The sequence below is a fragment of the Callorhinus ursinus genome, unplaced genomic scaffold (assembly GCF_003265705.2).
Source record: "Callorhinus ursinus isolate GAN/ISIS: 27379988/994484 unplaced genomic scaffold, GSC_fseal_2.0 scaffold26, whole genome shotgun sequence".
NCBI lineage: Eukaryota > Metazoa > Chordata > Mammalia > Carnivora > Otariidae > Callorhinus > Callorhinus ursinus.
Window position 1 is genome coordinate 23,686,497 of NW_027397088.1, and position 24,380 is coordinate 23,710,876.

A 24,380-nucleotide genomic window follows, 5' to 3' on the forward strand; every position below is an offset into this window, starting at 1 on the left:
TGTGTGTGTGTGTGTGTGTGTGTGTGTGTGTGTGTGTGTGTGTGTGTACACACACCACTTTATCCATTCATCAGTCCTTGGACATTCAGGCTGCTTCCATATCTTGGCTATTATAAATAATGCTGCTGTAAATATAAACACAGGGGTGCCTGTATCCCTCTGAATTACTGTGTTTGTATTCTTTGGGTAGATATTTAGTAGTGTGATTGCTGGATCATAAGGTAGCTCTGTTTTTACCTTTTTGAGGAACCTCCATACTATTTTACACAGTGGCTGCACCAGTTTGCATTCCCACCAACAGGGCAAGAGGGTTCCTTTTTCTCCACATTCTTGCCAACACTGGTTGTTTCTTCTGTTCGTTTTAGCCATTTTGATCAATGTGAGGTGATATCTCATTGTAATTTTGTTTTGCATTTCCCTGATGATAGGTGATGATCGTCTTTTCATGAATTTGTTGGCCATCTGGATGTCTTCGTTGAAGAAATGTCTGTTCATGTCTTCTCAATTTTGAATTGGATTATTTGGGTTTGGGTGTTGAGTTATATTAGTTCATATATTTTGGATACTAGCCCTTTTATCAGATATGTTGTTTGCAAATATCTTCTCCCATTCCATAGGCTTGCCTTTTAGTTTTGTTGTTTCCCTTCGCTGTGCAGAAGCTTTTTATTTTGATGTAGTCCCAATAGTTCATTTTTGCTTTTATTTCCCTGCCTCAGGAGACACATCTAGAAAGAAGTTGCTACGGCTGATGTCGAAGAAGTTACTGCCTGTGTTCTCCCCTAGGATTTTTATGGCTTCAGGTCTCACACTTCAGTCTTTGATCTATTTTTAATTTATTTCTGTGTATGGTGTAAGAAAGTGATCCAGTTTTATTCTTTTGTATATTGCTGTCCAGTTGTCCCAAACCGTTTGTTGAAGAGACTGTATTTTTCCCATTGGATATTCTTGCCTCCTTTGTTGAAGATTAGCTGACCATATAATTAACCAACTGAGCCACCCAGGCGCCCTAGCTGACCATATAATTAATTGCAGGTTTATTCCTGGGTTTTCTGTTGTGTTCCATTGATCTGTGTGTTTGTTTTTGTGCCAGTACCATACTGTCTTGATGATTATAGCCATGTAATATAGCTTGAAATCCAAAATTGTCATTCCTCCAGGTTTGGTTTTCTTTTTCAACATTCCTTTGGCTATTCAGGGTCTTTTGTGGTTCCGTACAAATTTTAGGATTGTTTGTCCTAGCACTGTGAAAAATACTTTTAGTATTTTGATAAGGGTGTAGATTGTTTCGGATAGTATCGACATTTTAACAATATTCTTCCAGTGTATGAGCATGGAATGTCTTTCCATTTCTTTGTGTTGTTTTTAATTTCTTTCATCACTGTTCTATAGTTTTCAGAGTATGCGTCTTTCACCTCTTTGGTTAGGTTCATTCCTAGGTATCTTATTATTTGGGGTGCAATTGTAAATGGGATTTTTTTCTTTATTTCTCTTTTTGCTGCTGCTTCTTTGGTGTATAGAAATGCAGCAGATTTCTGTACAGTGATTTTGTATCCTACAACTTTACTAATTCATGTATCAGTTCTAGCAGTTTTTTGGTGTAGTTTTTAGGGTGTTTTTTTTTTTTTTTAAGGATTTTATTAGAGAGCAAGAGCATGAGGTGGGTAGGGTCAGAGGGAGACGCAGACTCCCTGCCGAGCAGGGAGCCCAATGTGGGACTCGATCCCAGGACTACAGGATCATGACCTGAGCCGAAGGCAGTCGCCTAACCAACTGAGCCACCCAGGCACCCCAGAGGGTAGGGTTTTCTATCTGTAGTATCATGTCATCTGCAAATAGTCAAAATTTTACTTGTTCTTTACCAATTTAGATGCCTTTTATTTCTTTTTGTTGTCTGATTGCTGTGGCAAAAACTTCCAGTACTGTGTTGAATAAAAGTGATGAGTGGATATCCTTGTCTTGTTCCTTAGGGGAAAAGCTTAGTTTTTCCAGTATGATGTTTGCTGTGGGTTTTTCATATGTGGCCTTTATTATGTTGAGGTATGTTCTAAACCTACTTTGTGGAGGGTTTTTATCATAAATGGATTTTGTACTTTGTTAGATGCTTTTTCTGCATCTACTGAAATGATCATACAGTTTTTATCCTTTTCTTGTTGTGATGTATCATGTTGATTGATTTGCAGATACGGAACCACCCTTGGCAACCCAGGAATAAATCCCAATTGATTGTGGTGAATGATTGTTTTAATGTATTACTGGATTTGATTTGCTAGTATTTTGTTGAGGATTTTTGCATCTGTGTTCATCAGAGATACTGGCCTGTAATTCTCTTTTTTGTAGTGTCTTTATCTGGTTTTGGTATCTGGGTGATGCTGGCCTCATAGAATGAATTTGGAAGTTTTCCTTTCTCCTTTTTTTCTTTTAATAGTTTGAGAAGAGTGGATAATAATTTTTCTTTAAATGTTTAGTAAAATTCACCTGTGAAGCCATCTGGTCCTGGACTTTTTTGGGGGGGAGTTTTTTGATTATGGATATAATATCATTGCTGGTAATTGGTCTATTCAAATTTCCTATTCTGGGTTCAGTTTTGGGATGTTTTGTTTCTAGGAATTTATCCATTTCTTCTAGGTTATCCAGTTTTTTGGCATATAATTTTCTATAATATTCTCTTACAGTCTTTTGTATTTCTGTGATGGTGGTTATTTCCTGTTTCATTTCTGATTTTATTTATTTGAGTCTTCTCTTTCTTTTTGATGAGTCTGACTAAAGACTTATCAATTGTGTTGATTTATTCAAACAACCAACTTGTTGTATCTTCTTGTTGGATTGTCCCCTTTATTATAGCATCTGTCTTTGTCTCTTGTTACAGTCTTTGTTTTAAAGTCTTTTTTTTTCTGATGTAAGAATTGCTACCCCAGCTTTCTTTTCACATCCATGTGCATGATAGATGCCTCAATCCCTTCACCTTTCATCTGCAGGGGTCCTTAGGTCTTGAGATGAGTCTTTTGTAGGCAGCATGAGATGGGTCCTGTGTTGTTATCTGTTCTCTTCACCCTGTGTCTTTTGATTGGAGCATTTGGTCCATTTACATTCATAGTAATTATTGATATGTACTTTTTGCCATTTTGTTCTTTAATGGTTGTTTTTGTAGTTCTTCTGTGTTCCTTTCTTCCCTTGCTCTCTTCTCTCACTATTAGTTGGCTTTCTGTAGTGTTACACTTGGATTCCTTTTTTTTTAAATTTTTTGCGTATCTATTACTGGTTTTTGGTTTGTGGTTACCACTGGTTAGTGTATAACTTCTGCATATAGCAGTCTGTATTAAGCTGATGGTTACCTAAGTTTGAACCCATTCTTTACTCCTCTCCCCCCACACACATTTTGGGTGTCATACTTTACATCCTTTTACTATGCATCCTTTGAGTTTTACAGATGTACTTATTTCTGCTGCTTTTGTGTTTCCTACTTTTCATACTCTCACGGTCTCTCCTTTCCACTCAAAGAGCCCCATTTAACATTTCTTGTAAGGCTGGTTTAGTGGTGATAAATTCCTTTATTTGTTTCTCTGAGAAACCCTTTGTCTCTCCTATTCTGAATGATGGCCCTGCGGGATAGAGCGTTCTTTGCTGCAGATTTTTCCCTTTCAGCACTTTGAATTTATCATGCTACTCCCTTCTTGTCTTGCAAACTCCCGTCTGCAGTTTATGCTGAGAAATTAGCTGATAGCCTTGGGGTTTCCTTTGTATTTAACTTTTTTCTTTTGCTGCTTTTAAAATCCTCTCTTTTATCACCACTTTTTGCCATTTTAATTACTAGGTGTCTTTTTTTTTTTTAAGATTTTATTTATTTATTTGACAGAGGCAGGGGGAGTGGGAGAGGGAGAAGCAGGCTTCCCACTGAGCAGGGAGCCCGATGCGGGGCTCGATCCCAGGACCCTGGGATCATGACCCGAGCTGAAGGCAGATGCTTAACGACTGAGCCTCCCAGGTGCCCCTAGGTGTCTTTTTTTAAAGATTTTATTTATTTGAGAGAGCGAGCATGTGGGTGGGGCAGCAATCGAGAGAGGGAGAAGCCAACTCCGTGATGAGCAGGACCCTGAGATCATGACCTGAGCTGAAGGCAGGCGCTTAACCGACTGAGCTACCCAGTGCCCCAATTGCTATGTGTCTTGGCATGGACCTCCTGAGTTGATTTTGTTGAGCTATTTCTGTGCCTCCTGGATCTGGATATTTCTTCACATAAATTTTCTGCCCCCTTTTCTCCTTCTGGGATCCCTATAATGCCAGTGTTATTACGCTTGATAGAGCCACTGAGTTCCCTAAGTCTGTTTTTGTTTTGCATAATTTTTTTTTGCTCACCTGTTCAACTTTACTTTCCATGACTCTGTCCTCCAGATCTGCTTCCTCTAGTCTACTAGTTATTCCATCTAGTATATTTTTAATTTCATTGTGTTCTTCATCTCTGAATGGTTCGTTTTCATCTCGTTAAGGGCCTCACTGATGTCCTCCACTTTTAAGTCCTGAGTATATGATCATTACTTTGAATTCTCCATCAGGCATATTGCTTATCTCCATTTCACTTAGGTCTCTTGCTGTGACTTTGTCCTGTTCTTTCATTTGGGACATGTTCCTTTGTCTCATTTTGTCTGCCTCTCGGTGTCTTGTTTCTGTGTTAGGAAAGTCACCTGTGTCTCCTGCTCTTGAAGGTGGTGGCCTCATGGGAAGGAGGTTCTGTCTGCCTGCAGTGCAAGGTCCCCTGTTCACCAGAACCTGGCACTTCAGAGCTGTTCTGTGTACTGTGTGCACCATACTGTGTGGCTAGGCCACGTTTGCCTGCAGAGTCCAGGTATCTGCAGTGGCTGTTTTTGCTCCCTGTGGTGGTAATGGGTCAGTCCGAGCAGGCGTTTGCCAGAGCTGCAATGGCACCAAACTGCAGGATGCTTTCCCTGCATTGTCCCCCGAGAAGCTTTCATGCGTGGTCAGGGCCTGCAGTCTGACCAGCTGTCTGCCCCTAGCCCACTTTGGGGGCCACATTCAGTGTGCGTGGTTAGCTTCCCCTCTCCACGGGCAGGAGGTGCTTTGGAGTGGTGCTGGCCCTATAGGGGCAGCTTGCATGTGCCAGGCTGGGGGTGCTGCTTTTGATTGGCTCCTGCTTTGGAGGGGGTGGATGCAAACCCCCTCCCCCCAGGTGTGGGAGGCTTGGTATTAAGCAGGGTTTGCGTGGGTCTTCTGGGGGATGGGACCCGCAGAGCTGGGACTGAGGCAGGCCTGGCTGGAGGGTGTGGATGGGAAGCTCGGGGGTGGGAGGTTGGGTGCAGTGTAAGCAAATCAGTGAGTGTCATGCTGGTTCCCTCAGGCAGCTGGGGGGGGGGCGGGGCAGTGGATACCACCTGTAGGTCCTTTGTTCCTGGAGGAGTCTCCCAAGATCTCTGTCTCTCCAGAGCACCTGAGATTAGCAAACAATCCCACTGTATGCCCCGGGTGTTTTTCACACTGCTGCTTCTATGCTGTTTCTCCCCAGGCTGTTAGTTGTGTTGTCTCTTTAATGGTGGGGACTCAGTTTCCTCTCAGCCTCTCTGCTCTCCTAAAATTGAGCCTACTGATTTTTAAAATTCCAAGTTTTAAGTCCTGCTGATTGTAAAAACTCACAGAACTCAGCTCCTCTGGTTTTCAAGGCCAAATGTTACGGATAGTCGTCTTCCCGTGCAGGCACCCCAGTGCAGTAGTCTGGTTCTCTCCCTTCTCTGTGCTGGCAAGTTCCTTCCTCCCATGGGCAGCCCCACAGTTTCATTTAGCTCCCCACCAGGTCTCTGTACTTTCTGCCCTCTTTGATGTGGCCCCTTCTCCCACTTACTTGTGGAGTCTGTTCTGCCAGTCTTCAGGTCATTTTCTGGGTTTACACTGATGTGTTGTCTGGTTCTACCTGTTGAGCTTCGGGTCCTCCTACTGTGCCATCTTCCCACAATTTGTGTTTGAAATTTCAAACTTGGTTGGAACTTAACCCTCCTAGTTTATCACATTTTGGCATTTTCAGATTTTTATTCATAGGTGGATTGTAGAACCAGTCTACAGCAAAGACAGTAGCACTGTCTTTGGGGCAGGGGAGGTCTCACTCTCTGGAGCTACCTGGGCTGTGGCTGATAGCCAGCTAGTAGCTGTAGATGGGATCCCTTCCCCGGGGTGGGGGGGAGGGGTCTGTGGTTCCGTCCACCAAGGCATGAACATTACACTGCCAGAATAGTACAAGCTTGAAAATGACAGGAAAAATGTTTACTGTAAGTCAGAGGTTGCCAAACTTTCTTGGTTCATGATGCATTTAGTGTCTAGTGTCTTAGTTTATTTTTTCAGAGGATTACTAGACCAAAAGTTTATGACATTGTAGTTTCTGTGATGTTACCTAACAAGTTGTTTATGAAGTAGCTAGGTCTCTTCTGCAGATGTCATTGTGTGTTCCTTGAAAACTTAAAATAATCTGGGGTGTTGTGATACCCAGGACACCTCAGCTCACAGCTTAGGAGCTGTGGCTATAAGCAAAAAATTTAAATTCAGTTGTATGTCCTCTGTGATTATAACTATTAATGTTTGTATACACGTAAATAAATGATTTTAAAATATTGAAGCCCTTTTATATCATGTTTCCCTTCTAATTTATTCTCTGATTCTCTGGGTGCTATCAAGGCTTGTTCTTCGGTCCTTTCTATAGGGAAGAGCTGTACAAACAACAAAAGCCTTCTTCAAGGGGTGCCTGGGTGGCTCAGTCGTTAAGCATCTGCCTTTGGCTCAGGTCATGATCCCGGGGTCCTGGGATGGAGCCCTGCATTGGGCTCTCTGCTCAGCAGGAAGCCTGCTTCTCCCTCTCCCACTCCCCCTGCTTGTGTTCCCTCTCTCACTGTGTCTCTCTGTCAAATAAATAAAATATTTAAATTAAAAAAAAAAAGCTGCTTTTAAGCTCTGGGGCAACCATAGTACGGGAATTGTACTGCTAAGGAACCTGACCTTTTGTGATTGAAATTAACTTGTTCTCTTTTAGGACCACAGAGTGTTTTGGCTGATTACAGGAATTATGTTTATGGGAAGTGGCCTCATCTGGAGGCGTTTGCTGTCATTCCTGGGACGACAACTAGAAGCTCCTTTGCCTCCCGTGGTATGAAGGGTCTGGGTCGCAGCAGTGTAGCCAAGGGTTATGGTCTGGTTCTGCAGGCAGACCGACCACCTGAGCTGGTGTTGTCACCGGCTTTGTGACCCTGAGCAAGTTATTTCATTTCCACATCTGTCAGTCAAGTCAGTGTCAGTGGTTTCATAGTGTTAGTGGGAGAGTTAAATAAGCTGTGGAAAGTACTTATTACTAGTACAGTGCCTGGCCCGGTGAACAGCTTAGTGCTCTATGCAAAATACATCACTCTGGGATGAGCATTCTGCATTTGGACAGATGTTGGCAATTCTGCAGGCTTTGTCATAACTCAGATTGAAATGTAGAAAATGTAGCGTTCTCATTAAGAAAAGAGAAAAGTTTACCCTTTTTCTTACCTTTCTATTCCCATTACACCGGGAATGAATACTTAGCGTACTGACACAGGGCTTGTAGTCTCCCCTAATCACCTTTCCTTTTACTCATGGCATTTCTTTTAAGACAGACCCACAGTAAAATGATTAATTTTCCTGCTCTATTTAGATGGCCTCTTTACCCAAGAAGTCCCTTCAAGCGGACAGAAGGCTGGAAATGAAGCACGGCTTCCGGCCCGACGGTCTCGGACCAGGCAGGAGTGTCCTGACAGACCGTTAGGAGACATCAAAACGGAGAGACTGGGTTACTTTTCATGGTAGTCACAGGAAACTTCTGCTACTCTTTTTCTTTAGAGAGTCAGACACTTACATTATGTCTGATGATACAGAAGTCATGGCACTCCACAATGCTGGAACTTAACTGCATTTTCAAAATTGAGGAAAGAAGCAAAAACCTTAAAATGCTGTTTTTATAGACATGTGAGAATAGATTGTTGTATAGATTTTCTGATTTATACATGTCTCAGGCCAAGCAAAGCCTGAAAACTTGATAAGCCCACAGTGAACGAGATCAGGTAGCAGTTCTTAGTAAGGGGATCATGTTCTTGGGAACTTTGTGTCAGGTAAGGTAGCAAAATCCATAAACGAACTCTGAAAGTTTGTGCTTTAAATCAGCCTTTAATGTACTGTATTTTCTTGTATTAAGATTTTATTCTCTTGACTCCTGAAACTATTTTCTCTGCTTGGCTATAATGGAAGCCTTTGGAAGTGATGTTGAAAGAAAACTATTTCCATCCTGTTACTGTTTTGTAGCTCTTAGGTCATTCCCTGTCTTTGAGAGTAGATGGAGGTTCCCTCAACCACCCCCACCCCCCGAAAGTGTATGTAGCCCAGTTAATCTGTATGCCTACACCTCAGAGGTTCAAACTTCAGAGTGTCCAGAGCAGCTCTTCTACTACACATGTAATACTAGTAAAATCTGTATGCTGATAATGTTGGGGTTACCTGCTACTGTAATAGGATGTCATAGGAGGCAGTTTAGGAGTCCATTTACCAAGTAGTTTGGTGATGGGAGTAAAAATGCTATTCCAGTAGCTGGTTTGAGAGAAGATGGAGTTGTACTTTTCCCCACTCTCATGTGTGGTTAGAAGCCACTAGAAGCTGGAGGATACAGGTGGCCAGGCTGGGTTGGTCTCAGCACAGAGTGGCCCACTTGGCGCCTCCCTGTGGTCAGGGGCACGCTTTGAGGTGTGGGTGTCGGAATGTGGGTATACAGAACTCTCTAGGGTCATAAATGTGATGACCGAAGCCAAAGTGTCTTTGGTAACCTTTCGATCTTATGGGACACTCCACTTTCTCACACCTCAGAGCGCTGCTGCTGCTGTGACTTCGCTGTGACATGGAAGAATTGAAAGCCCAAGGGGTTTGATTTGACTCTGATCAGGCACAGAATCTGGGCCCTTTTCCTTTGGGTTTGAGTTTGTGGACTTGGGTAAAATTTTTTTTCCAGGAGTCATGTTTCCTCAACAAAAGGGAAATACAACTACCTCTTAAGTCTGATGTAGAGAAGTTACTGGTTCCTGAAGGTGGTTAGATAAGTAAGATTTCAAAATGTCAGCTCGCTCTGCTTTGCAGATAGGATGCTTCTTACCTAAGAAGTTAGGCGATTTTAAATTCTGAGTTAAAATCACTGAGCACAAGTGTTTGGTTATGTGAACGAGCAAGCAGTCTTATTCCCTGTTTAACAAGGTCAAGGAATGATATTAACAGACTGTTTTTGGAAGGCCTCTAAGGAAATGTGGCAGAATATAGCAAACAGACTGTGAGAAATAACCACTAAATAAAAACCTTTGGTACACAGCTTTACACAGCTTTATTTTTGGAGTTTTTAAAGATTTTATTTGGGAGAGGAGAGGGAACACAAGCAGGGGGAGTGGGAGAGGGGGAAGCAGACTTCCCGCCGAGCAGGGAGCCCGATGCGGGGCTCCATCCCAGGACCTGGGACCACGACCTGAGCTGAAGGCAGACGCTTAACCGACTGAGCCACCCAGGCGCCCTTGGGAGTTAATAGTTATCTAACAAACTTTAATCTCAGGATTTATTTTCATTACTTTAGTAATACCATGGAGGTGGTCTAATGGTGCGTGGACAGGGCATTCAGAGATTGGAGTTCATTCCCAAATGCACTCCACATCTCTCTAGGTCTGTGATTCAAAGGCACGGAAACCATGTTGATCGTGAAGTCTTGAAGCAAGTTGTTACATACACAGGTAATAGAAAAATTGCAAATAGGTACATGTGTTTTGACATCTTGAAGTAACTCCATGACCTTTAAGCTCAGATTTGTGTTAATGAGAGATTAAAACCCTACAAGGTATTTCCATTTTTGTTAAGCATTTCAGAATCCATGCTTAGAGCTACAGTTAATACTTAGATTTAAAATGTAACCCACCTCTGGGGAAATGCACTGGACTCTGTAGGCCAGTTTGTACATCTTTGCCATCCAGGTCGACCTTTGATACTGGAAATACAACTTTGCACTTTTGAATATGGGATTAAGATGGTTAAATATCCTGTATAAATCCTACGTGAGAACTTGCTTCTGTCTGGTATGTTTAGATATTGAGAATGATCGTGAGTCAACACAGGCCCTCTTGGTCAGGGAAGCAGATCCTTTCTTTAGCAATGGTGGTGTGAGAACACAGACTTCTAAGGAGAAGGCCCAGTACGCTGCAGTTATCAGCATGTTCTACACGTAGACGTCAGTTAAGTCATTCTGGCCCCTTTCATTGTTACCCAAATGAAACCAAAGGGTGTCTGTGCTTTTTGCTGTTCCCTAGGGAACTGGCAGCTTGCACACTTAAGAGGACCGTCACAGGGGTCATCCGAGGTGCTGTCTAGGTGTGTGTGCCCATTTTTCCCTCCATACTCCCCTATGCTCACAGTATTAACTTGAGTAGCTTTCCCTTGATTTCTAATTTAACTTAACTCCTCACCTGGATTCCTGTCTTCTTTGAACCACTCTCTACATTGCCTCTAGAGACGCTAAAAAGGGTTCTTGTCATCAGTTACTTTGCTCCCTGATTGCTACAGAATCCGTAATAACGCCTTCGCATGTTCAGTGAAGCTGGAAGCCTGGGTCGATTCCTTTCCCTCAGATAGGCCCTTCTGTCGGAACTGCAGATGAATCCCACCAGCCCGGGAACCAGGGAGGCCGGCGCCCGCTTCCCTCCCAGGCGCTGGCCTCGGGCCAGAGAGCTTGCTGGCGGGGTGGGCACGGCTTGTACCAGCCCAGCACAACACGGACTCCTCGTAAAGGACACAGAACCCTTGCAGTCACTGGGTTCAACTGTTCGAACAGCCGCTTCTACAAAAGCAGTTGAGGGCACTAAAAGGTGAGCTTTTAGTTTTATATTTGTCCTTCACTCTCTGAAACCCTGTGGAGTTGTGAGGTTCCCCCTCACCCCCCCTACTTTTCACTGTACTATTTCTCTGCTCACTTTTTCCCTGTATACTGTGCTTTCTATTTCATTTTGATTGGAATGGGTCACCAATTTTAAAAGGACGTTTTTAGGAGAAATGGACAGATTTTCCTAAGAGCTAACCAGAGAGTCCTTTCCAGGCATCAGCCCTAGGTATTTGTGTGGAAGGGGAAAGCAATTGTACAGCAGGTCTGAGCCCCAGGTTTCAATAGAAGGGAAGCAAGAAGGATGCGCTGGAAGGGGACACGAGTAAGCAGAGTATCTGTCGTCTTTCCCTGGGAAGAGGCCTGTCTTCACTCGAGGAGCCCCACCTCTAGCAGGATCCGCCCGGGCTCCCCTGGATGTGCTGCTCTGCCACCAGAATGCTCACCCTGGAGATAACTCGGCACAGGGAGGGGACGCAGAGTAGGAAAAGGTAATGAAGTCTTTAATGGAGGTCGAAGCTATAGACGTGCAGTGCCCCGGAGAGTCGGGCTCCCAAAGAACTCCTTCCAGCAGCAACGACAACTTGGTTCTGTAGGGGACAGAGAACAGGACTGTTGGTCACGCCTGGGAAGCTCCTGCCCTAGTCCCGGCATCCTGCTGTGCTTGGGTGACACAGGGGTGGAGACGGGCGTTAGTGCCATGAGGTTTCAGAGACGCAGACTAAGGCAGCTCGACTCAGGTGCGGGCTGAGTCCTAACTCCAGCCCCTTGCTGGAGGCTCACTTCAGGGGCCACTTTCCTCATCCTCAGACTGTCCATGTCCACTTGTCAATAGAACTGAACTAACTTGGTCCTTCAGGGCCACAATCCCAGGTAGGTGTAGTGAAAGTGAAGTAATGTGAACGTTCACTACAGTGAACTTGCAATGTACAGAAATGAATCAGCTAAATTACTTACAGATCTCTAAGGGTTGACAGATGTATAAATTTTTGTATAATTCATTTGGGTACTTGATAATGTCTAACTTTTGGAAAATGAATTTTAAGAGTAAGCCAAGCTTGGGGCGCCTGGGTGGCTCAGTTGGTTAAGGTTAAGTGTCTGCCTTCAGCTCAGGTCATGGTCCCAGGGTCTTGGGATCAAGCCCCACACATGGAGCAGGAGTCTGCTTCTCCTCCTCCCACTCCCCTTGTGTTCCCTGTCGCGCTGTCAAATAAATAAAATCTTGAGAGTAAGCCCAGCTTATGTAATTTTTGAGATTCCCCCCATAAACTTAATAATCCATCGTTTTTTTTTCTGGAATAGATTCAGGCAAGGGCCACTTGAACTGTGGGCCACCAGAGGGCAGTGGCCTTGAATGCCTGTAAACTGCAGCCAGGTCCGCTCCACTCTTTAGCCCTTAATCCTATCCTGATGTGTATTTTATTCTACTTCCCATGTGTATAAATGGTGTTTTTCCTCAAAGGTGGGGACTTTGTCTCAGAGCCTGCACAGTTCTATGCAATATCCTATCCTAAACGAAGGAATGCATTCAGTGGTCTAGCTGGAGATTGGAAGATAAACCCTTTAACTGCTGTATCCATTAGAATCCAAAATGTGCATACCCTTTGATCCAGCAATCTTCCAAGAATATCATTAGCAGGGATATTTGCATAATCATAAAAATATACAGCTGTGCAAGAATGCTCACAATAATAAGAAAACTGGAAATAATTTTAAATATGAGAAAGTGAACCAAATAAAATAGGGTGCATCTGGACCATACTCTGCAGCCCTGAAGAAGATAGCTCCACCTGTATTTGAGAGGAAGCGTGATACACTGGAGTACGCGAGCAGGAAGCAGCGACAGGAGAAGAGTGTGTGTTTGTCCCTAGAGTCCTACAGAAACCCCAGGAGTCTGGAAGAAAACATTAACAGTGGCTATCCGACGTGGCAAGGGTTTGCAAGGTTTCCTGAAGGGCCCTGGCCAGTATTCATACGTGAGGCTCCGTGGGACAGCAGTCTCTGAGAACGTGCGGGGCTGGGGCCGTGGTCCGAGGAGACCACGGACACAAATTTAAACTTCGTTCCTTTTTTCCCCCATCTAAAACCATTTTTAGCTCACGGGCTGTACAGAACTCGAGGCAGCCCGCGGGCTGTAAGTTGCCGAGCTCTGCCCTTGGGGATGAAACTGGGAAAGTGATGGGACTGTGTGTGGATGTTCCTTTTTTGTGTTCCTCTTTTTCAAACACAATCTGAACAATAAAATGAGATCATCCGCATCCCAGCCTTAGCCAGGAGTGCAAGCCTCATACCTTGTCTTTCGACCGCACGGTGACCACAGAACTCCCAAACCTTGAACTTGCCTGTAAAACAGGGGCTGTTAATGGTCTTTGGAAGACATACCATATTTGATCAGTTTAAAAAATAAGGGAAAGGGCACCTTCATGGTTTTTCTTTCTTCATTCCCGTAGGAGGTACTCACCTCAGGAGAAACCAGTACGTACTGGGCCTGGAAGAAAAGGGTGAGAGGGACTGGTTACTGTGGCGGGTTTTAACTGCAGCCCCACATGCACACTTCCACACTCTAAGCCCTGCGCTTTGTTGCCCTTTGACACAGGAACTTAGCTCAGGGAAATAGATGCACAGAGGTGTTTATACATGAATATTTGTATCCTTATTTAAAACTGAAATGAAATGGACTAAGGGGCTAATAATACTAATATTTATTGTTTACCTAAACTGTGGCTTATCCACAGAGTAGTAGGCAGCTGGGAAATGTACTGTAGGAGAATGTAAGCAGGCATAGAAAAGGGCAGTAAGACAAAATCTTGTTACAAATTGTGTACAACAGATCACAGTTAATAAAATACATTCACACAGTGTAGTGAGGAAGAGACCGGTCTGGTGCAGAGCCCCATCCTTTCATTTCTGAGTGCTGTGACCCCGAGCATCTTCCTCTCGGATCCTCTCCCCCCACTGGGCATAGTGCCAACTCACCAGCCTTGATGTGAGTTAAGAAGGGGCTGGGAGGGAGGGCGAGATCTGTAAGTGCTTAGCATAGTGCTAGGCACAGAGTAAAATGCACAGTGAGAGCCACTAAGGTCAGGAAAAAATACCGGAAGGGTATACATCAAAAGGTTAATTATTTCTGCAGAATGCACTTCTCGGTAGAAAATTTTTATGCCCAGGGAACCCTTAAGGAAACCCACCTGAGAAAAGGAGTAAAGGAACAGGGGTGCCTAGTGGCTCAGCAGTTAAGCGTCTGCCTTGGGCCCAGGTCATGGTCCCAGGGTCCTGGGAATGAGCCCCACATCGGGCTCCCTGCTCCGTGAGGACCGTTCCCCCTCTGGCCCTGGCCCTGCTTGTGCTCACTCTCGTTCTGCACTCTCTCAGAGAAGATCTTTTTAAAAAGGCAGTGAAACAGGAAATAAGATGAGACTGCAGTGGCCCTGGCCTGGCTTCTCTGCCGTGGGCTCCCATCCAGGCGGCGGGCTGGGCGCGAAGCAGCTGACACCACGTCCAGAGACTGCAGCTACAGGCACCGCGCTGCAGACCTGCAAGAGCCCAGGGCCACTTGTGCCTACACACACAGGCATGTGACTGTCCTGACCGCGGACAGTCCAGCTAGCAACTCGAGGATCTGCAGTGGACGCCATTTTACGAGGCATCAGGCAGCCTCCTTTGCCCACATGGCATAGATTTTGTACGGGCACGTTACCTTTTCTTCAGGACACGGAGCTATCCATGATGCGCATCTGCCCGTCATGTCACCGAAGGTGATGTGTTTGCCATTATAGACATAAACACGGCCGTCTTCCCCGCCCAGCAGTCCGGAGGTGACGTCCGTGATCCTCAGGGGGGCTGCCAGGATTATTTCATCTGCAAGCCATAGAAACCACAAGGGTCTCCCTCCTGTCATGCTTTCCATTGTCCTAACCCAACCGCCCACGGGTCAGATTAGTGTGTCCTTCACGTAGTCCACCCTCCCCACCCTCTTGAAGGCTCTCCTGTTACCACCTTCAGGAAGTCTAGCTCACTTGGCTCTGGTCTTGCCTAACTCGAAATAGACATAAAGGCCCTTGGGCCACTGAGCTGTTCATTATGAGGGCAGAGGCTACATGATCCAATTAGGGGACCGGTCTGTTGAGCAAAGGGACTCGATTCTTGGCCAGAGGCCCTGTTCCTTTCCCACCTAAGCCATCGCCATCCAGGTCACTCAAGTGCAGAACTCCACCAAAGCGAGAGAAGCGGCGGTCCCCGCTGAAGGTGCTGAGCAGAGAAGGCTGTGTGTCGGGGGTCAGTTCATACATCCGAGTGGTTCCGCCCTGGTGCAAGGTCATGGTCAGGAACGCCATTTTGGACACCTCATCTGAAATAAACCAGGGCGGGTGGCGCCTGGGTGGCTCAGTCGTTAAGCGTCTGCCCTTGGCTCAGGTCATGATCCCGGGGTCCTGGGATCGAGCCCCGCATAGGGCTCCCTGCTCTGCGGGAAGCCTGCTTCTCCCTCTCCCACTCCCCCTGCTTGTGTTCCCGCTCTCGCTGTGTCTCTGTCAAATAAACAAAATCTTTTAAAAAAATATTTAAAAAAAAATAAATCAGGGCACAGTATCTGGTGCCATCCCAGGAATGGAGAGAAGACAAAGCACTGAATGGAGCCCTAGTCTTCCTTCAGCCTTCCGTGCCTCAAGTGACACAACGGCTCAGGATCACAGCCAGGCATCTTCAGTGGGAAGGTGCCACAGGCTTGGGCACAGAGACCCAGGCGTGGGGCACGTGCAGGGATACCCCATCAGACAGCTCTGACCCCGCAGTAGCCTCCATCTCCCCTTACACCGCAAACTGCCCGCGTCACACTCCTGACAAACCCGACAGAGTAAGTTCTTCCCGCGGCCTTCCAGAACCTGACCGTGACTTCCGGCTAGAGCTGTCATACAGTCCGTCTCACCAGCCGGACTCCCTCACGGGCCCAGGGCAGGGACACCGCCTTGCATTGTGGTTCATACTTGCAACTCGGAAAAACTTAAGTCGTACTTCTTCATTATCACTGACTTTCAGGATTACTGTGAAACAGTCGAAAATCTTGAGTGTCAAACTTGTGAATGCCAACACTTTTTACGTATCATAAAAGGTGTGGAAAATGCCCCCCCAAAATTATAAAGTTCTAGAACTTATACTGCTTTCTGGAGTTTGATGCCCACATGTGTGTTAAACAAAATGGAGATTGTTGCAGATTATAAAATTTTACATGTTTTACATTTAGGCCATTTCTAACTGCTGTTTTAATTAACACTGTGATAAAGATCCTTTCCTGCAGTTTGGAATAGTTCCTGAGAGCAGATTCTTAGAAATGGTCCAAACAGCATCCAAGGGAATGAGTATCTCTGAGGCTCTTGCCCTTCTGCCAAACCTTTCTGGAAGGGGCAGCATCAGTCCACCTGTCACCAGCACCATAGGAATGCCCACCTCATCTCAGCCTCGCCATGTTTGAGTAGCATCGTTTTCATACTGAAGATACTTCACAGTTACTCATCAGCACCCTAAAATCCCCACTAAATATTTAGGCTCCGGGGGAGAGGGACAGGCCTCACGGGGTCATGCTCCCAACCACCGCCCTCAGGGATCACCCCGCAGGTATGTCTGACCGTTCAAAGTGCAGTGAGTCTTTTACCAGAGAGCCGGGATGCCCAAACTGCACTGAGGGATACTGATTCTCTTTCTCATAAATAAATACATAAGGTTAATTTGTATATAATACAGATATGTAAATTGACCTTTTTATATTGTTATATAGTATTTTGTAACAGGAAAATACCAAGACCGGAAGGACATTAAAACAAAGTCTGGAAAGCTCTAATCACAGCACTCCAGTAGAAAAGTGAAACAAACAAAATCACTAATGGGTGTTGTGAAAGTTTGGAAAGAGCTCTGTGAAAGGGGGAACCCCCACTACTCCAGCTAAGTCCGCATCCGGGGTTACAGTGCTGTGTCCTTAATCATGCAATGAAAGATCTAGCCTTCTGGGCCGCTGGCCGGCGCAGTCCACAGAGCATACACCTCTTGATCTCCCAGCCGTGCTTAGTTTAAGCCCCACGCTGGGCATGGAGCCTAGTTAAAATGAAAGAAAGGAAAGGAAAAAAACACGTAGCCATTCTTTTGCCCAATCCACTCTGCTTATTTTTCTAATGTGTGCAAAAATCTTCCTGAAAAATAACTTGACAATATGTAAGAAGAGCCTTATTGGTAGACCCTCTAGTCCAGGAATTCCTTCTCCAGGATATTTTAAAAGCTATTTAGGAGGCAGAGTTTTCTGTACATCGATGTTCGAGAGAGAAGACGGTATTCACAATAGTGAATAATTGGGAGCATCCTTTTCAGCTTAAGTTTTTAAATATCTGGATAAGGGGTGATTTCTATATACATCTTTTATTTTCACAAATTTCTACAATAAGCATGATTCACTTTGATCATCTTCAAGGCAGTAGATCTTCAAGGTTTTAAAATTTTATTTATTTATTGAAGAGAGAGCACAAGCAGAGGGAGAGGGAGAAGCAGGCTCCCCTCTGAGCAGGGAGCCCGATGCAGGGCTCGATCCCACAACCCTGGGACCATGACCTGAGCCGAAGGCAGACACCCTACGACTGAGCCACCCAGGCTCCTGAAAGGAGTAAGTTTTTGTTGGCTTTTTAAAACTTTCCCATAAAATAAGTGATGTTTTATTAACATAGGTCCTCAGCAGACCTAGTCCTGGTGAACTGATGTATAGAATTTTCTGAACCCCCCACCTTGCTCCAAGCTCAGTGAGACTAGAGCTTTAACAACACGCTTGGTTACTTTCATGAGGGATTTTCAACAAATCTCTGAGGTAGATAGTATAATTTGCATTTTGCAGATGAAGATACTAATGCTCAGGAAGGTTAAGTAACTTCCCCCAGGTTATGCCGCTTGCTATTACCAAGAAAAGGAAATACTCACAGTCCGGTCTGTCTGGCTCCAGATTTCACAACCTTCCCCCCAACAGGATGTGGTCAAGGAGCCACCCGACTAAAAACGCAGCCACGTTTCCCGGCGCGTGACCTACCGTGAGTCGGGGCTCCAGCCAGCAACACTTGTTTCTGGGCCCCGTTCACCAGCACGTGGCCGCTGGACAGGGAAGCCCCCAGCTTCCCCATCGTCTGCAAAATGCCATCCGTCAGTACCATGCAGCTCCGAGAGCTCTCCCTGGTGCCCAGTCTCCGTGGGGGGCGCGGCAGCCTTACCTTATCTCCGGAAACGGTAAACCAGCTTTGGCGGTGTGGGGGCAAATAGCCATACACCCGCCCGAGGCTCTGTTTCTCGTCGTGAGCGTGGAACAGGTGGCCCAGGCTGGAAGGAAGCACACACAGACGGGAGGAAGAGCGGGCCGACTAGTCAGGGCCCCGGGGATACAAGCCCCCTCTGCGCCCGCGATCCTGAGATCCTGGCAGGGGAGCGGGGTGGCTTTCTCTGCAGATGCGAGGCTCACCACTCTGCCTCCGCACCGAGAGCAGGTAGAGGGAGGGCCACGGCCACGGGCTGAATCGTGTTCCTCCGGAATCCACATGTTGGAGTCCGAACCCCAGCACCTCAGAATACGTATATTTGGAGATCGGGGCCTCAAAGAGGCAGTCACGTTACACTGAGGTTACTGGGGTGGGGCCGGATCCAACAGGACCGGGTGTCCTCATAAGGACAGACACCAGGGACGGGCGCAGACCCAGGAGAGGCCGGGAGAAGGTGGCCGCCTGCAAGGTGAGGAGAGAGGCCTCGAGATTGCCGCCGCCAACACCGCGCCCTCGGATTCCTAGCCTCCAGAACCGGGAGAAGATGCATTCCCGCGACTTCTGCTACCCAGGCCGTGGGACTGTCACGGGAGCCCTGGCAGGCTCATCCCCCTCCTAGCTCCTGTTTCAGCTTCTGAGAATTTACCACCTTGCTGCGGAGCCACAGCTTTTCCTTGTGGGGTCTGAGCCCCCCAGGCGGGCTCCCGCAGCAGCCGGTACCTGCCCCTCGTGCTCCGGGGTCCCCGGCCCCCATGGGAGCACTCACCTACTGGTGTTCCTCCAGGTTGGGCTCCCCACCAGCAGCACGCTTGTGTTGTTCATGCGGAGCCCGTGGAGGGCATAGCCGAGCCAGGAGAAGTCCTCCTCGCCCCGCACCGTCCAGTTGGCCGCCTCCACGCCCAGCTTTTCTATACGAGACAACCAGTGCCCTTTACCTTACGTGGGAGGCTTCTGGGGTCGGTGGGGCGGGCAGAGTCTTTGCCAGAGCTCCCCTGTACCCCCCGAGCTGCTCCTAGGGAGCCCCAGTGTCAGAAACTGATCCTACGCTTCATAGGACAAGCACATTTCTGGAGCTCACTTCTGTGGGGGTGGAGGATGCGATATAAACGGAGCCCCCAGCGGGCAGGTCGGAGCATCACTGGGATGCCTTCCGAGTTCCTAGGCTTCCACGGAAAGCCTGTGCCAACAACCTACGGGCCCCCTTCGGATCTGGACCTGGAAGTTGGACCCCTTTTTTGTGTATCAGTAATTTTACCCATATCACTTGGATGATAAAGGTAGATACTCTACTAGAAAATTTAGATGACCCAGGACACCTGGGTGGCTCAGTCGTTAAGCATCTGCCTTCGGCTCAGGTCATGGTCCCAGGGTCCTGGGATCGAGCCCCGCATCGGGCTCCCTGCTCGGCGGAGAGCCTGCTTCTCCCTCCCCCACTCCCCCTGCTTGTGTTCCTGCTCTCGCTGTGTCTCTGTCAATAAATAAATAAAATCTTAAAAAAAATATTTAGATGACCTGATAGTGGAAGGAGGGAGATGGGACAGAAGCCCACAGGCACAAGGACAGACTAGAGCTGGGAGGTGTCCGCCCCCCCCCGCCCCTCTCCTGCTCCCTCCTCACAAACAACTACCTTTGTGGCTCCAGCTGGGGTCGGAATAAAATGCAGCCACCATGCCCTTCTGCCTCCCTCCACCTGGCGCGAAAGGGGATCCCATCACCAGATCGGGCTCGCCGTCTTCGTTCATGTCTGCGGCCACCAGCGTCCAGCCCAAGTTACAGTAGGTGTCCTGTAGGGGAACCAGGAGAGCATGTCCTGCTCAAAGGCGGACTGCAGGAGGCGGCCAGGTCTGGCCCTGACCCAGAGGGTCCCCGTACCTGGCAGGAGATGGTGACGTTGGGGCCAGAAGACATTCCTCCTTGTCTGGAGCCGAAGTAGACGTACACCGCACCCTAGGCGAAGGCAAGCCGCGGGGCAGTCACTCAGATGACCGGAGAGGGGGGGACAAGGGCCTGAATCACCCAAGTTCCCACAGTTGGGAGCTCAGCGACAGACGGAAACAGGACTGAAGTGGTTTTTATGTCTGTCCTTTGCGTCAGCGTGTTGGAGCCCCCAACACTGAGACGGCCACTCCTATCTGTGCATACCACACACGCTTGTTCAGTGCACCGGCTGGACAACCCGCTCGCCTCCCCGCGCGAGGCCAGCTCTGTTTCTGGCTCGCCCACGAGGCCTTCCCCGACCCGGCCGTGATTCCTCAGAACACGACACGCCGTGTGGTCGGTGTCCACAGCCCAGAGACGCATGTGCGCCATCGTTCCCTGTCCAGAACCAGCTCCTATCTTATAACTTGCCGGTCTCCATCCTCACTCATTCAAGCAGCATTTATGTTCCACCACGAGCCAGGCGCAGGGAAGACCGTGGTAAGTCAGACCACACTCTGTCCTCCCAAAAACCTGGTCAACGGGCAGTGACACCACAGCGTGGAAGGGACTAGAGTAGAGGGAAAGGCTGTGGTGTGGGGACAGTGACATGGGGCCTACACCAGGGGCTGATGTCAGCTCCCGGGTGGGTGCCCTGTCGCTCCTCAAGGACGAAGGGGAGAAAAGACCTTCTCCACACGTCCTCGGGCGAGGGGGCCTGTGGGTCCAGAGAGGACAAACGGCTCACAGTCTGGAAGCAGAGAGCGAGGAGACAGGGACAAAAGCGAGCTTGTGGCAGGTAGAGGTGATGAGGGGTCTCTGACCTTCTGGGTCACACAGGGTGCAGGAGCCGGTGCCCTGCCGTGTATGGGGCCCACGCAGACAAGAGCCCACGCCGCGGGACCCGGGACCTCGGCCAGGGCACAGGGATCCAGGGAGGTCTCCGCTTTGTGGTGGTGACGGGGGCGCTCGAGTGGCTGGAACCCCTGTCCCCCTCACCACCATTCAGTATCCTGGTGGGAGGGAGGGGGCGTAAAATCGGGAAACCCAGGAGGGCAAGTGAAGGCCAGGGAGGCAGGAACTAGGCGCCGCCGGGTAACCCAAGGTCAGGTCAAGGACCCAAACAGGGGGCTGAGATCATCTCCCCACAAATGCGGCCCGGTTCATGTGGCTGGCTGCTTCCCGCCGACGTTCCAGCCGCCCCCACCTCCCCCCCCCCAGCTTGCCCCCCCAGCTGCTTACCGTGTACACCAGCTTCTCAGAGCCCACCGACGGCGCTCCCACGGCCAGGTCAGGCACGCCGTCCTTGTTGAAGTCCAACACGGCCAAGGCCGAGCCAAACCGACCTGAGGGCTGAAGCGGCACCAGTGACCCCCCCTGGGCTGAGCCACGGCCTCCAGAACAGCAGGCGACTCCCTGGGGTACCGGGACCCAGCCACCCAACCTGGAAGCCGAGGGCCCAGGGACAACTCCGCAGCGACCAGAGCACATCCGCACCCCGGCCGCTGGGTGTCCCCTTGGAGGGGACGAGGAGGTGCCAGAAAGAGAAGGATCCGTTCTCACAAGTTCTGGGTTTTTCGAAAATGGTCCCACACGAAGGGCCAGGCTCCCTTGGAAAGTATCCGAAATAAGAGCCCCATACACCAGCGACAATGGCTACCCCGCGACGAGCTCTCGGAACGTCCGGGGTGCGGAGGGCACAGCGACAGGACCCCCTGCGGCCGGCACCCACACGCACGGGCCAGGGACGCTCACCACCCCACACCCACGGCTTACGGAGGGAAGCCCCAGTCCGTCGGGGACCCTTCTCTTCCGAGGTGGATTCTCTCCCCTCCTGCTCTCCAGAATCCGCCTAGACCGCCAAGCCACTCCTCGGGCCTCTTTCACGGCGGAGCCGACAGTGAGCAGTCTTGCGCAAGTGGAGGTGGGCCGCACACACGTACCCGCGGCCCAGAACCCACACCGATCATGTACTGGCCCATCGGGCTGCACCTGGCATGCGGTGGCCTCTGGAGAGGGCCCCTCCTCCGAGGCGGGAACTTGACGAACGAGAAAGGGCTGCTCCGGGCACCCAGCACGGTGGGGCAGCCGGGGGGTAAGCACGCCGGGCGGCCGAGGCCAGCCTCGTGCGGTCACCGCTGCTCCTCGACAGGCAGACTCTTCAAGCAGAGCCACACCTGAGGCCGCTCGTCCTCCCCCTCCCCCTCCAGGCGGGGACACAGAAAGGCTCGCTACAGGCCTAGGCTACACCCGTGCCTTCAGCGGCCCTAACACGGTGACTGCGTTACCGAGTGAGCACGGTGCTGCCCCTTCCTCGGCCCACGTGTCTGAGAGCGTGCATCCCCCTCCCCGCGCCGAGCCCGGTGGGCAGGAGCCCCACCACTCTGACAGGGCACGGCCTCCTCAAGCAGCAGAGACGCCTGGGCGGCTCAGTCGGCTAAGCGCCTGCCTTCGGCTCAGGTCATGATCCCAGGGTCCTGGGATCGAGCCCCACATCGGGCTCCCTGCTTCTCCCTCTCCCTCTGTCTGCTGCTCCCCCTGCTTGTGTGCATGCTCTCTATCCGGCAAATAAATATCTTACAAAAAAAAAAAAAAAAGGCAACAGGAATGGGTAAACTTATTTTGGAACGTTCTCATGTGGTGGCAGAAGGTTCCAGAAAATGCTGTCCATCTGGGACTGTGGAACCTCACACACTGGCCAGCCAGCTGAGGATTACCTCTCAGATTCAGGACTCCTCTGTCCGGTCCTTAACACCCCATACCCTTCATGTGTAAAGTATGTCCAGGCATGTCATCTTGTTTTGTCCTCACAGCATTAACTCCACAACAAAAGCTTTAGTGGTTTCCCCAGGATAAAAACCACGGTCTGACATAAAGTCCCTTCCCCTGCTGCTTGCTGCTGGGAGTGTGCAGTCCCACCGAAGCGCCCGAGCTCGCCTGTGACCAGTCGCAAGGCTACCTGTCCCCCCTGCCTGGTCCCCCCTTCCTGCTCCTGTAACTAATGCCAGCCCAGGTTCCTGCTGTCCCGAGGCGGAGCGACGCTGCCTCCACGCGGAGCCTGTCTCCTACAGTCACTGTGGGGCTTTTCTGGGGATGCATCACCACTTAAGATCAAGGAATGAAATCTGAGCAAAGTCTGGAAATTAGGAAGAGTCACGTACCAGAGTTGGTTTCTTACTTTTGATACATTGACACCATAGTTACGTAAGACGCCACCTTAGGGGAAACCGGGTACAGGGTGTTTGGGAACTCTGCACCGTCTTTACAGCTTTTCTGTGAATCTAACATTCTTACAAAATAAAAATTCATATATAAAAAGAGGGAGGCTTAAAGTCGCAGGGGAGGGGTGTACTCTCAAGAAATCACATCCTGACTGGTGACTCAGAGCAGCTCTGAATAAACAGCAGCTGTGTTTCGGGCGGGTCCTGGGCCAACAGGCTTTTAAAAATGACAAGTGTTCTACAAACAGAGGCCACCAGCCGTTTATGGGCTATTTGCTCTGGGGAACCTGCCGCGCAAGACAGGCAGTGGCTTATGGACACGAGAAGGGAAAGTCAGAGCCGGGCGCCTCACCTGGAAACCCTCCAGGGTCACGTGGGCCTCCTTGTCGAGATCCAGGTCGATGGGGGGCAGGCCCAGCTCGCTGCCGTAGAGGAGGTACACGCGCCCAACCTGGGTGTGGCCGGGGCGGCTGTAGCCCGGGGCACCCACCACCAGGTCCCCCAGCCCGTCCTGGTTGAGGTCAGCCGAGGTCATTGCCCTGTGGGGAGAAGAGAGAACACCCCGTCCAGTATCTATGGAGAGCCATGGGCGAGACGGTCGCCTGCTTCTCTCTAGAGCACTCCCTCTTGTTCCTTTTTTCACCCTGACTGTGGAGAATGTCCACTTCTGAGGTTATATGGTTTGTGTGATTTGGTCTTGCTCTCCAAGAAACACAACAACACTGGACACATTAAGGCCTCTGGGCATTTCTGAACCTTATGACCCGAGCAGGCGAAAAGCATCTTCACAAAGCATCACATTCTGTGTGCAAACCCAGAGCCGCGAAGCGCGATCCTGGGCTCGCCGGGGAGCACAGGAAATCCGCATCCGGCCAAGGGCGCCGGTAGCGTTCTGATGGACCAGGTAACAAACGGAAAAGGATGGAGCCTGAGACCAACGTGTGTTAGGTACACCGTGTTATTTCTACCACAGCTGCACAGGGTACCTTGTATTGTGAAGAAATTAAATGTTTGTCATATTTAGTGGATGTTTCCAAATGAGGGTCTATGACCCACCGGTTA

At 49.0% G+C, this 24,380-nt stretch overlaps 2 protein-coding genes across 7 annotated transcripts in view; one reads left to right on the plus strand and one right to left on the minus strand.

Annotated features, from left to right (window-relative positions):
• MRS2 (magnesium transporter MRS2) overlaps window positions 1-7,887 on the plus strand; it is a 30,456-nt gene extending 22,569 nt beyond the window's left edge. For 2 of the 3 annotated variants that reach the window (XM_025891005.2, XM_073877647.1), the window contains 2 exons: window positions 7,025-7,138; window positions 7,667-7,887. In XM_025891005.2, the coding sequence (XP_025746790.1) occupies window positions 7,025-7,138; window positions 7,667-7,777 (225 nt within the window). In that variant the 3' untranslated portion in view covers window positions 7,778-7,887. Of the gene's footprint in view, window positions 1-7,024; window positions 7,139-7,666 lie in introns of those variants that run through there. The other variant, XR_012373863.1, reaches the window with a different exon arrangement.
• Window positions 7,888-11,354: 3,467 nt separating this feature from the next.
• Window positions 11,355-24,380, minus strand: part of GPLD1 (glycosylphosphatidylinositol specific phospholipase D1) — a 50,469-nt gene continuing 37,443 nt past the window's right edge. For 2 of the 4 annotated variants that reach the window (XM_073877644.1, XM_073877646.1), the window contains 12 exons: window positions 23,671-23,857; window positions 21,340-21,450; window positions 20,053-20,127; window positions 19,808-19,964; window positions 18,947-19,109; window positions 18,139-18,244; window positions 17,961-18,054; window positions 15,075-15,251; window positions 14,601-14,761; window positions 13,365-13,391; window positions 13,195-13,245; window positions 11,355-11,493 (listed from right to left, as the gene is read on the minus strand). In XM_073877644.1, the coding sequence (XP_073733745.1) occupies window positions 11,407-11,493; window positions 13,195-13,245; window positions 13,365-13,391; window positions 14,601-14,761; window positions 15,075-15,251; window positions 17,961-18,054; window positions 18,139-18,244; window positions 18,947-19,109; window positions 19,808-19,964; window positions 20,053-20,127; window positions 21,340-21,450; window positions 23,671-23,857 (1,396 nt within the window). In that variant the 3' untranslated portion in view covers window positions 11,355-11,406. The remainder of the gene's footprint in view (window positions 11,494-13,194; window positions 13,246-13,364; window positions 13,392-14,600; window positions 14,762-15,074; window positions 15,252-17,960; window positions 18,055-18,138; window positions 18,245-18,946; window positions 19,110-19,807; window positions 19,965-20,052; window positions 20,128-21,339; window positions 21,451-23,670; window positions 23,858-24,380) is intronic. The other 2 variants (XM_073877645.1, XM_025891003.2) reach the window with 1 other exon arrangement.